The following is a 13934-nucleotide window of genomic DNA, read 5'->3' on the forward strand; positions in this document are numbered from 1 at the left end:
GTGGCAGCCATTCCCTCCTATCATGAATACCAGTTCCAACAGAGATGTACTTCCTGACTCTCTACAGCCTTCTCTGAAATAACTGATTCCCTGCAGGCAGCAGCAACTACCTGTTGTATACGTGTACGTATTTTTTACATTCCAGAATTCTTATACAAGAAGGAAGAGAAGTAGACAGCAACTTAGCAAGGGAAAAGGCTCAGATGGCTAACTGCCAACCATTTTTACATAAGAAGAAAAGCCCCATCTCAGTCTCTAAATTGGTGTCAAGAAGCCACGACTTGCTCTTCTTACACAGCAATTTTATGAATAACTTTACACAAAGATATGTATTCACAGTCACTTGTATGGCAGTTGGAATGCGTTTTCCCCATAGATTAATACACAAAAGCCTATTCAGTCTCAAATTGGACCAGTGTTACAGAATGTGCAGCACAGTCACTGATTAAGTGTGCTGGGAACAAGAATTAAATGCTGAAAGAGGCACAGGAGTCTCCTCTGCTCTGTGGCGGATATATTCCAAGACCTCAGTGGATGCTTGAACTGTACATGGCCGTGAACTCCATAGATACTATATTTCTTTTCCCAGTACAAACATACTTCTGATAAACTTTGATTTATAAGTTAGGCACAGTAAGAGATTAACAATAACTGATAATAAAAATAGGACAATGTAATAAGTAATTTAAAATTTATTAATTATTTCTAGAATTTTCCATTTAATATTTGCAGACCATGCTTGACTATGGGTTAACTGCAACCACACCAAGCAAAACCATGGATACAGGGGAACTATTGCACAGGACAGAGACCAGTTCCTCCCTGCCCTGCCACAACCCGTTTTAGAGGGCAGAGGTCAGTGCTGGGCAGAGTTTTGAATAATTCATCTGAGCTACTCTGCCTAGACTTCCTGTGCTTCTTTTATGCACTCTTCTCCTTGAGTTCTTCTTAGCATTAGCCTTTTCAAAGTCTCATTGCTGTTGCTGGGTAAGTAGGAGGGTTACCCTGGCAAAGGAGACTGGGTGAGAAAATGATATTTTAAAAGCTAAAACAGCATGTGTGAAAGGTAAAGACTCCTAAAATATCATGATGTGTTTGCACATCCACAAGTGATTTTGTGTAACTAGGTCAGAAAGGGTCCCATGATCCAATATGACTGCTCTCCTTGTTTGTTTGTTTGTTTGTTTTCTTATTCTCATCAAAACTTCATTTCACTCAATACAGTTTCTTTCAACTAGCTTAGGGAAAGAAGGTGATCTCACTGAACCAGCTGTTAAGCACAGCAGAAGTGACTCAGAACTTAAAGATTCTTCAAGGGTTCACATCTTTAACTGTGGGTTTGTACAAATGGCACATGCGCGTGCGTGCGCGCGCACACACACACAAACACACACACACACACACACACACACCACAGTATAAATACTCTTTTTTTCCCCCTGATAATTTCCTCCAAACCCTCCTGTTATTCTATAGACAGCTATATTTCTTAATTTTTTTAAAAGAAGACTCTCTGGTTAAGCTAAATGAATAATAAACATTTAACTGGGACATTTTCAGACTGTGCAAAAGCTGGGGTGGGAGGAATGAGCTTTTTTACAAATGTACCTTTGAGTTGAGGAGGATGGAAAAAATCAACAGATGAGTTTCTTGTCTTTCCTACCAGCTCCCTCAAACCATTTCTGCTTTTCATAACTTCTCCTTTTCTTGCATTTCTGCATCTAAAGACTCTCCCACAGACTCCAGCAGCAGAGACATGCTGTTTGTGAGCAGCCAAAGTGTTCAGAAGACACTGGCAGCCCACAAGTGCTTCCTGTCCTCCCAAGTACTTGACATGGCTTTGGGAAAAGAAGAGGCTGGGGAGGTCCATGGCCCAGTGTCTCTTACTCACACTTTTGAGTTTTTCCAGGAAGTATCATGGTTTGTACTGGGCTCAACAACTTGCATAAGGCCAGAGGATCAATACTTCAGCCTTTGTAGGCCACAGAGTCATAACTATTTATTTCCACGGTTGTGGTATACAATCAGGCATAGACAATAGGTAACCAAATGAGTATAGCTGTGTCCCAGTAAAACTTTATTGACAAAAATAGGCAATTGGCCCAATTTGGCATATGGGCCAGTCTACCCACACCCAGGGTTATACCTTTAGAGTGATACTGGCTCCACAGTCAACATGCTCACAAAATAAGGCCACACATTGTACGGCTTTGCCCTGTAGGATGCCATAAACTGCTAAGCAATTTAGGATTTATACACTTACGCACATGATACTTCCTATGAATTTTTCTTGCTTTTAATTTTTAATAATATTTTTACCATTTTATAAAGCTAACTGGAAAAAATAAACCACAATTCATAACACTGTTCTATATCAAATCCTTATTTATTCATACATATTTATCACCAGTGAACATTTCATAATAACCATTATATGCTTCTTTTTTTTCTTTTTTCCAGCACTGAAGATTGACCTCAGGGTTTCACACGTGCTAAGCACATACTCTAATATGCTTACTTTAGTTGACAATGATTAGATATGACTTTTTAATAATACCCACAGCTAGAAATCAGTAATAGTATTACCAGAGTAAGAACTGCAGAGAAGAAGCCCTTTAAGGTCAGAAAGGATGCAAAAATAAAAGCAGGAGATGGCATGTGGCTGCAAGGGGAAGGAGGCAGACTCAATGCCTGAAACAAAAACTGCAAAGCTCACTGGGACCGGGGTCCCCGAACATCTCTCATGCCCCAATGTGCTGTACCTCTCTTACATGCAAAGAAACATTTCAAGCTGTAAAGAGAAAAAGATGGTGAGAGTAGGACTCAGAAGCCCCAAGGAGCCAAGAGTTAATTATGGATGAGACCTCCACACGGTGGACAGTAGTCATGGGGAAAGTGAGTTGACTAGACACCAAACAGCCAAGTAACTCTAAGAAACAGCACCGACTCAAGCAGTAGTAAGAAGAAACTAACCCGCAAAAAGCACTCAACACAAAACAGTACCTATCGGCCTGCAATTATTATTATAAGTCCACAGGCACTTTCACATCTCCATGTAGGTTTTCCACTGTTTCCTCTCCTAGACTTGGGTTAAGCCTCACCATCCCTCACATTCTCTTCCATCCCTCCCAATTCTTCCTCTTTCACTTGACTTGCTTCTATCCCATCATGAAGCTCAAGCATCATTTCCTCTGCAAAAGTTCCTTCTGACTGGGCTAGAAGTTGCTTCTCTCTGGTCCTATAACAGCCTGTTGCTATGTCTCCCAGCCTCCCTACTGTCAATCTCGCCTACTGTCAATCTTACATAGGGCGCAACACCCAAAAGTCTGGCATCCTCTGGTGCACTTCACCTATGGTCTGTCTTATCATGTGCCTGAATACGTGACACACAAGCCAAAATCAGTTCAGAGCCTGAGAGAGAGAGAGAGAGAGAGAGAGAGAGAGAGAGAGAGTTATGTAAGGAGTGCTGGATTAAAGCACTGAGCCCTAATACCAAGATCAGAAGTTTGATTTCAGGCTATCAGTATCATGAACTTACATATGTTCATGGGCTCAAAGTAGAGAAGCCCTGAAGCAACTTGTATCAGTCAACTTTTCATGACTGTAGTGAAATACCTGACACAGGCTACTTATAAAGAAAAGGAAATTTATTTAGCAGAGTGTTCTGGAGATTCAAAGTCCAGGATAAGCTAGGCCCCATTGGTTTGGCCTCTTGTAAGGTCAGCAGATGGCAAGACATCATGGTGGGAGCTTGTATAGGAAGAATCACATCTCAGAATTACACAGAAAATGCACGGGCTGGGCTAAGCATGCTCTTTTGACAAGAACCTTTTCACAAGAACTACCAAGATGTCACATGAGAAATACCTCATGTGCCCAATGACCTAAGAACTGCTCCTTAGGCCCCACATTCTACAGGTTCTACTCTCACCTTCCAATAGTGTCATCCTGGGCACCAAGTCTTTTATAACAGTATGGTCCTTTGGGGGACACAAACCATGTTCACAAAAGCACAGCACAAGCCTGTCCTGATCTCTGGGAAGACATCTCTAAGTGCACAACAGAGGCTCAGGGCCAACAACAGGGCAGCCTGTCACTCACTACATTATTCCTGTAGTAATAAGAGAACTGGCATAAATTTCAACTAGAGCCTTATTGAATGTCTCAAAAGAAGGTCTCTGCAGTGCATATACTTCTAATTCCTATATAAATGATATCTGAATTATACAATTCAGACTTTCCACAAATTCGGAATGGCCTTCATGATAAGCTGTTTCTACAAAGTGACCACTTCTCCCTTAGGTCACTATTCTGTAAAATTTTTTATCCCAGTAACATGGCAAGAGAAAATGACCTTCTTGATGTAACCAAAATGCAACTGTTACACTAGACACAAAATACTTCTTTGTTAAACTATAACAATAAGACTTCAGGAGGTTTACAAGTCAGGGGAGTGAGCCTGAAGGGGGGTCCCTGTGAAATGGCAATCATGAAAAGAAGAGGGAGCTGGTCATTGGGTTATCTATCCCTCTTCCACAGATGAACTGAGCTAGAGGTGTTTCTTGAACACTTACAAGACATCAATGCTAAGCTTCCAGGAGGTCATTCACCATTAAGACAGGAAGCTATCCGATGCATAACAGGGTCTTACATCTTCCGGACATAATGTGTGAAGTGAGCTTTAAATATAAAAGACACTCACGCACAAGGCATTTTGTCTGGTACTCAAACTACAGTCACATATAGAATCCAAGACTAGTGGGGAGGCAACAAGTACAGAGCTAATGAGCAACTGCTGAGTGCTTAGACTGTGCCAGATTCAACAACTGTGAAGTCAGTACTATCACTGCTACTCTCATTGTATAGGCAAGGAAGCATATTTTGAGCGACTAAAGTCAGCAGATACAGAAGCGGCAAAACTAGGATTTGAGCCCTGGTTGCTGGATGCCAGTTCCTGAGCAGATCTTTATGCAACTGTGCTTCCCAAAGCACTAATGAACGAGAAGCGTATTTTGGAGGTGGAAAGAATGCAATGACTTTTCACATCATAAACATCAGATGAAGCAAGGGAAAGCTGACAGGAGAATGCTGTCACAGTCATCTGTCCCTTCCCTCCTCCCACTCCAAGAAAAGCTTTTGAACATTGCTGGAAAATAAGGTCATGGGGCAGACAACAAAATATAATAATCAGACAGAATGGTAAAAATCAAAGAGTCCCTGATTTAGAACCACAATGATTAAGCCCATGCTAACACCGAGTCTCAGGTCCCTTGTTATAAAATTGTCATAAGATATACCTCTTTTGTTGTTTTAAGAACAGTGAGAACAGATAAGGCTATGTGGGTAGCACATGTGCTTGGCAGAGAACAAGTATGATTTTTTCTTCTTCTTTATCTTCAATTCCCATTTGGAAATATAAGCATACAACACAGGGTCCCCTGGTTACACAGGGGACATCTTCCCTGGAAACTCCTCCCTCCCTCACCCACAGAGAAATACCATTCAAGGTGTGTCTCTCTGTTGTTGGCCTGAAAGAGTGTGTTCTGCCCTCTATTGACAGTGTATAAAACCAGATGAGACAAAATTTTCATGCTTTCAACATAACAGCAACTGCACCATGAGGTTTAAGTATGTAAATGTACAGAAGGAAAAAAGACCATGGAAATAACTATTGCAGATTTCAAAGCAAGAATTAAAATATGCAAGTACCTAGACCAGCAACTACAGAGAATAAATGTGACTCTCTACACTTTCTCCATTCCTCTCCCATACAATGCAAACTGGTAGTCAGAAAAGTCATATGAAACATTCAGATCTTTTTTTCCCCATGAAATACATTTTCAGAGGGCTAAAAACAGAGATATTGTGGGACAAGTAAATCTTTTAAATCCTCCGTCAACAGCCTTTGATGAAACTATGGCTTGACACCAGACTTGTAGGTTTCACAAATAAAATGTTCTGAGAAAAGCTTAGATGTGTTCATTTTCAGACCAAAAATGAGGGTGGGGTGGGGGGTGAGCAGCTGACTTAAAAGTAAAATACCTTTAACAAAAAGTTCTAAGGTATATGTTTTGGCATTAAGAATGTGGCAGCTTCCCAAGCTTGATGGTCTCAAACTTTAGGTGTTCCCCCTCGCCTCATTTTCTTACACACTGTGGCTCTCCATCACAACACATTATGGTCCTCTCATTTCAACAAACCATGAGGTCTAAAAAAGTGAGAAGCATATGGCCCTAAAACATGTTCCCGAAAGTTACTAATCAACATTCTTATGGCTTGTCAATACTAACAAGACAAATCACAAACTTGCTTCCTAAACAAGAAAATGTAGGCTTTTGGTCCCCAGTAAAAGGAAGGCTTCTCCCACACCCACTAGAAAGCTACCAGGCTTCAGATTTTTCATTTATATATATATATATTTTTTTTAAAAATCAACTGAATTCACGTGTTTCCCCTTTTATTCTTAAGCGTTTTTAAAAATCCCTCCAATTTCTTCTTCCTTCCTTTACATTAGAGCAATTCTTCATTAACACGCTCGCTTGAAAGGCATTAGAAACTCATTTCAGGGACTTAGTTTTGGGAAGAGCGGCAGAGAAAGGAGCGGGCAGAGTTGGGTTAAAATTGTTAAATTCCTGCACGGCATGACAACTATGCATGCGTCCTCAAACAATGAAAGTGTCTGGAATGCACGGGGATGCAAAGCAATGCCAGGCGCAACAAACAGGCACTATGCAGCTGCTGTACTTGGTGTCACAAAGGCTGCCCCGCCAGCACGCAAGCCAGTCACCCCGAAGCTCCCGGCTTGCAGCTGCCTCAAAAGCATCGGGCCCTAAACCCAGCCCACTCGGAACACGACAATCGCTGGGACAGGAGCAAACACTGGACAACACCTCGGAGGGCGAGGCGGGGAGAAAGTGAAGGGAGCCTGCAGGAGAGCGGGGAGACGCGCGGCAGGTCCCGGGGAGGACAACCGAGCGGGGGTGGGGTGAAAAGGGAGGATGTGGCAAAGGCGCAGGAGCGCCAACTGCAGATCAGGCCCCAGGAGGCGACGCGGGGACCGGGAATTAGCGGCAGAGGGGAAGAAGAGAGGGAGAGTCTGGGGACCAGCCGCAGGTCCCAGCGCGTAAGCCCGCCACGAGGTCGCGCGGCCGGTACCAGGGAGCAGGGGCTCTGCGGTCACCTGTATTGTTTGAAAAGCTGGTCCGACTCCCTAAAGCCGTTGTTGAGCAGCATGTTGATGCCGGCCAGGGCCAGCTCCGCGTCCTGCAGGGGCGCCGCCGCGGCGTCCGAGTCTCTGTCGTCCCGCCGCCGCGGCCGCTGCTGCTCCGAGCCAGCCATGGGCGCGCGAGGCCCGGCCCTGGGCCGAGGCGAGGTCCGGAGGCAGCTGCGGCGGGCCCACGCGCGCCTGGAGCCCGGCTCTACCTGCCCGGAGCAGAGCCGAGCGGGCGGCGGGGGAGGGGACAGGAGGGGAGGGACGCGGAGCGAGGGAGGAGCCGCGGCCGGGCTGCGGCGCGCGGGGAACGTGGGCGCCTCGCCGCCGCCGCCCGCCGCCGCGGGGTATTACTCAGCAGCCACCCGCCCGTTCTCGCTCCCTCCGAAACACGCTGCCCGCACGGGTACCGGAGCCGAATCCGTTTCCGGGTGTTTCAAACCCCGATGAGCCGGTCCCCAAGAGGCTGTCGCCTCCGCTTCCTGCAGCCCCCGCGCCCACGCCCAGATCCAGCACGCCCAGGCTGCTCCCACCCACTCAAATGTCTGCAAAATGTCGGGACCTTCGACCCTCCAGTGAAACCACTGGACCCGAGAGTCAGGGGAGACCCAGGGGCTCGGGAAGGACCAGCGGATTTGAGAAAGGACGGGAACTCTGGGCCTCAGCGAGTAGGGCGCGGTTGGAGACCAGGTGGCCTTGGCTTTGGCTGAGTGCCTAAAACCTGGGGTGGCCAGTACCTGCGACCCCCAACTTGACCCCGGGACCGCTAGGATCAAAGCAGCCAATACCCGAGAAAGTGGGCGGTGGGGGCGGGACCTCTGGACACCTGGGAGCCCAGCGCGGGAGACTGGGTGGGGGCAGAGCTCTCAGATCAGGGTACCACCTACCGGGACCCCCACCAGCCTTAGAGCAGTGGAGAAACAGAAGTCCCTATACCACCACAGCTAAATATTTAAAAGTTACGGATTAAGTTGTTAAGGTGTGTTCTGTTTTCACCCTGACTATTATACTTTCCATACCAGCGGAACAGAAAAGCTGAGGTTTTTATGTGACCAAAAGTCAGCAAAATGTCGGTGACAATTTAATCATCGTTATATTGGTCTCACTGTGCGATAGTTTGGTAATGTCTGGATCCTAATATAGGGACAATTCATATACCATTCATATGTTTATTCATGTTTTCTATAAGTTTATGTTTCTCTCCTTTAGCAAGATCACTAAATATACCGTTACTTTATAAAGATTTCATTCTTAATTCCAAATCAGACCACCTTTCCTGAATTATTGTAGTTCTTAGAGTGTAGTTCAATAAGTTCAATTTGGAGAAACTTTGCATTAAGCAGAAACTTTGCTTAAGCATTTACAAAGGAGTTGTTTTTAAAAATTAAGGCAATACTCAGGTTTAGAAATAGCCCATACATTTTAAATATGATTCCTATAGTATAATGAGATCAATAAGATAAATGATCACAGAAAAGTTGCAACATAACTTAAACTCATTATACACATTGTTTTCACTTAGAGTATTTCTAACATTCATCTATACAAATGCAAGAGCAATATGTATTGCTACCATTCCTTCACTGTTTTGTTGTTGTTGTTTGTTTTTTGTTTTGTTGTTGTTTTGTTTTTGAGACAGAGTCTCACTATGTTGCCTAGGATGGCTTTGGACTCAAGCAATCCTCCTGCCTCAGCTGCCAGAGTGGCTGGGACCAGAGTGGCCCACACCAGTTCCTCAAGCCCACTGTCCTGTGCAACTGATGCAAAACCATGCTAATTCTTGAGTACATCTGGAACCACAAATTGGAACACCAAAAGAAGCAAGAAAATGAATGCTTCTCCTGGTTGAGAAATAATACTTTGCATTACAGAACTCATTTTGTTTATGCTGAGAAGAGGGATTTCATAAATTGACCCTTTTAATGTTTTTACATAAAAACCTTAATGTGTTTACATAAAATTGTTTTCATCTCAAACATTAATGATGTCATAGTCCTTCATGGCATTCATAAACTGTAAGTTTTTGTTTTTAGGACATTGTGTAAAGAAGAGAAGTGTTTTCTTAGGACCTAAATGGTATTCATGGTAAGAATTGCTGTGGAGGGTGATATATCCCACCTAGCCAAGACTGAGTACCAGAGTGACAGAGGTACTCAGGTGTCCTTTAATAAGTTTATGTGTGTGTGTTGATTAGCAGGGCCTTCTAAAACAGGTCTTAGGGACTATCCTTCTTACTGAAGTCCACGTGAGGCCCCTGGCCACACATTGCTAGTAACTATGGTTCGACCAGGTGCTTACCATTTACAGGCTTCCTAAATTTTGGTTCTGGAACCATCTCCAGCCTTCAGTCCCCAAAACAATCTAGTCAACAAGGGAGGGAAGCCGAGAGCACAATACCAAATTTAGGAGATGGCTTGCCTTCCCCCAAGTGGGGAAGGTGGTCAAGCACAGTCATTTATGTCCTCATTACTGGGGAAAGAGGCAGGGGAAAGAACTTGAAGGAATTGGTGACACCATGAGCATTGTTAACAAGTTGTATTTGGGGGCCTGTAGCTGAGAATGGGGGAAGGGGTAAGCACAGTCAAAACAAACTTTGTGGGACTAGCTCTGCCTCAAGGACCCAGCACAGTGGGTTATGCAGACTTAGGGACATTTAATTGTCAAATCCCTGGGGCAAGGTCCAGCCCAGCAGCCCAGCTCCCCATCACAGGTAGGGGAGGGGTGTTTGTGGATATAGGGATAACTACTGTGAAATATAGACCAGGTCTGTGTAAAGTTAGATTTGGTCAGGGGCAAAGCAATTAGATTCGTTTCGTCATCATGAATGGATGTTTGTAAATATTTGCTCCATGCTAAGGGATACAAAGAACATTTACAATGGGCCCCCAAATCCTAAGGAAGAGAACACATGGACCAGTGATAATTGTGACATCTGTAGTTGGTATGGACAAAGTCCACCTAGCAGGTGGGGAATTAAGACTGTTTTCTTCAATAGATAATTGGATATTGAAGAGGTTGTGGTGTGTACAACATATAAAAGGAAGAAAAATCTAGATTACTAACACTGTAAGCCATCATACATTTGACAATGTGAGAGTCTCAGCACCTCCCTGCAAAGCTAACACAGTCTTCAGTGCACTTGGCTTCAGAATGGGATTTACCCAAGTGTTTGCTTTAGAAATTGGAGAGAAAGAGGCAAAAAGGAGAGGAAGGGGGGAAAGCTAGCAAATGGAGGAAAGAACCCATTTCCTTTCTGCAAACCCCTTGTGGGTATTGCCACTATTTCATGGTTCTGTGTCTGATTTCATTATGAAAATGAAACTGCAAGCCCAAATGATCAGGAAATGGGTTTTAGACCTGTATGTTATCATTTATATGGTAAATATTTCAAAAGTTGTTTTGGTTGCAAGTAACAGAATAATCTGACTCAAACTGTCCTAGAAAAGCAATTTTTTTTTATCACGTATAGGGGGTTTCAAAATGAGGTTATATCCAAGGTTCCAACCCAGTGACTAAGACCAAGTTTTTCCCCTCCATCTCTTACCTCCGTCCCCTGGGTGCTTGACAGGTCTCTTCTCAGATAGGCCCTCCTCTTTCGGTCCCAAAAGTAGCTTCTAGAAGTTCCTGGGACTACCTGCATGCCAGTCACATGACAGAGAGGCATCACTTTTCTAATAGCTTAATCATTATTCCCGAGTTGAATCTCACTGGCTTTGATTGACAGCCTTTGGTAAGATGTCCATCCTTAAACAGTTGCCAAGACTAGGAGGGGTGGATCATGCTGAAGGACTTAAGTCAGAGCCACCAGGACTTGAGGTGGTAAAACCAACTTCACTCAAACTACCTGGCTGGGAAATACCAAGTCTCTTAGGAAGAGGCAGGTAGATAATGGATGTCAGAAAGATAACCAGGAAACATCCTCTACCCTTGTCTCCCTAAGCCTCTTTTGAGTTTTGAGAATCATATTGTAAAAGCATTTAGAGAATAAAGTTCCTTAAAAAAAAATCTAACTCTCTGTTCATGTTCTTGATTATTTCCTTTGCTGTGAAGAAGCTTTTTAATTTGATAAAATCCCATTTATTGATTCTTGACTTTACTTCTTGTGCTTTAGGAGTCTTGTTGAGGAATTCAGTTCCTAAGTCAACATGATGGAGATTTAGGCCTACATTTTCTTCTAGTAGGTACAGGGTCTCCAGTCTAATGAGTAGGTCCTTGATCCATTTTAAGTTGAGTTTTGAGCAGGGTGAGAGATAGGGGTCTAATTTTCATTTTATTACATATGGATTTCCAGTTTTCTCAGCACCATTTGTTGAAGAGGCTATCTTTTCTCCAATGTGTTTTTGGAGCCTTTGTCTAGTATAAGATAACTGTATTTATGTGGGTTTGTCTCTGTGTCTTCTATTCTGTACCATTGGTCTTCATGTCTGTTTTGGTGTCAATACTATGCATTTTTGTTACTATGGCTTTGTAGTATACTTTAAGGTCTGGTATCGTGATGCCTCCCTGCTTGACTTTTCTTGTTGAGGATTGCTTTGGCTATTCTGGGCCTCCTATTTTTCCAAGTGAATTGTATGACTGCTTTTTCTGTCTCTATGAAGAATGTCATCAGAACCTTAATAGGAATTACATTGAATCTGTATAGTGCTTTTGGTAGTATGTCCATTTTGACAATATCAATTCTACCTATCGATGAACATGGGAGATCTTTCCATCTTCTAAAGTCTTTTCCAATTTCTTTCTTTAATGTTCTGTACTTTTCATTGTAGAGGTCTTTCACCTCTTTTGTTAGATTGAGTCCCAACTATTTTATTTTCTTTGAGGCTATTGTGAATGTGGGATAGTTTTTCTAATTTCTTTTTCAGTTGATTCATCATTGATGTATAGGAACACAACTGATTTACAGATGTTTGATTTGATATCCCGCTACTTTGCTGAATTCATTTATGAGCTCAAGAGTTTTTCTGATGGAGCATTAATCTTCAGGATATATAAAAAATTCAAAAACTTAACATGAAAAATAATAATAATAATTCAATCCATAAATGGGAAAGGAACTGAACAGACACTTCACAGAAAAAGAAATATGAATGGCCAATAAATATATGAAAAATGTTCAAAACCAGTAGCAATTGGAGAAATGGTGAGTCCACAGGGGTCCACCTGGTTGTTTCCCCAGCTGGATCTGTGTCACCCAAGCTGCCCTGGAGACCACAGCAGGCATGGTGGGGCAGGAAACCATCCCTCTTCTGGCTGGACACCTCTTCCTCTGTCTTTCCTCAAACTGAATATCTGCTGGACTGCAGGAGGTTTACTAGGGATGTTGTTCTGCTCCTGAATAGATTCAGGCAGAAAATTGGGGAAGAAGTCATTGTGTCCTCTGCCTTGACTGGGGTGTCTCTGAGTGGGAATGGCATCCTCTCTTGATCTTTAGGTGGTGTCTCATTCATGTTCTCCTTTCTCACCACTTATGCTTCTCTTTAACCCATCTTTTATTCCTTTTTTATTGATATTCCTTGTTTTGTGGATCTACTGTAATCTCCTTCCTCTTTATAGAAATAGACAAGTCTCCTGGTCCCTTGACCTCTTCCCATGACTTGCCCATATTGCAGTCTCTGGTGAATGTCTCTGTCTTCTTTGTCCACTGACAGTTGCTTTGTAGAAGGAAAAAATGTCATGGCATTCAAGATTCGGGTCTGCTGAGTGCCTTGGGAGGGAAGTGAATAGGAATTCTGGTCCTATGGGTGAGAAAGAGGAGAGGTGTCCAAAGGTATAGCAGGACCCAGTATGTGCAGCGGCAGGGATTTTCCTGGATTATCTAAAGCCTGACATATCTTGCTATTATGATTAATTTCTGTCTAGATTCCTTGTTTTCACCTAAGCCAGAGATTTATTTTCCTTTTGTTCTTGCAGCTACCTTATTTCTTACCACCAATACTGGCCTTATTAAGCCAAGATTATTAATTCTTTCCTACACTGATGAAAGACAAAGGGCACCCCCCTCCAGCTGTCCTCTAATCACTTAGCTTCTCCCCTGACTGCAGGAGGAAGAAGGAAGTACTTGACTGGTCACCTGATCACACAGGTGTGGGGACAGCAGGAACATTGGAATTTACTTCTCTGAGTGGATTTATTTCCAAGTCTTAAAGTGTAGGCAGATCTCAGCCAGGCATAGAGGCGAATGCCTATAAGCACAGCAAAGCTCAGGAGACTGAGGCAGAAGGAGCGAGAGTTCAAAGCCAGCCTCAGCAACTTAGTGAGGTCCTAAGCAACTCAGCAAGATCCTGTCTCTAAATAAAATACAAAAAAGGGCTGGGTATCGGGAGCCACTCCGGGCAGGAGCTATGTACACACCTTTAAGTCCTGAGTAAAGAGGTACTGAACTGAGGCATTGCAATTGGACCTTACCTCTGCTCGGATAAGAGAGGTGCAGCTCCAGTGGGGTTGGATTACACCCACTTGTTTGTTGTAACCTTACCCCTTGCCTCCCCAATAAGACCCGGGTTCAAGGCTTGCTTCTTCTCTTTTTCTTGCCTGCCTTGCCCGCCTTGTAGGATCTGTGGCTGAGGAGCTGTCACTAAACCCAAAAAGGTACTGTGTCTGTGTCTTTATTTAGTCAGCCAAAATTCACTTGGAGTTGATTTAGTCACATGTCCCTGTAGCTGGGGACGTGGCTCAGTGGTTGAGTGCCTCTGGGTTCAATCTCCTGTACAAAAAAAAAAAAAGT

The 13934-nt window shown here is 43.5% G+C and overlaps 1 protein-coding gene across 1 annotated transcript in view; it reads right to left on the minus strand.

The window, feature by feature from the left end:
• The window catches only part of Ttc39c (tetratricopeptide repeat domain 39C), a 101886-nt gene extending 94452 nt beyond the window's left edge, over positions 1 to 7434 (minus strand). Inside the window, exon 1 of the mRNA XM_026388062.2 lies at positions 7181 to 7434. Coding sequence (XP_026243847.1) covers positions 7181 to 7338 — 158 coding nt within the window. The 5' untranslated portion in view covers positions 7339 to 7434. The remainder of the gene's footprint in view (positions 1 to 7180) is intronic.
• Positions 7435 to 13934: the final 6500 nt, after the last annotated feature.

Source organism: Urocitellus parryii, chromosome 13 (genome assembly GCF_045843805.1).
Source record: "Urocitellus parryii isolate mUroPar1 chromosome 13, mUroPar1.hap1, whole genome shotgun sequence".
Taxonomy (NCBI): domain Eukaryota; kingdom Metazoa; phylum Chordata; class Mammalia; order Rodentia; family Sciuridae; genus Urocitellus; species Urocitellus parryii.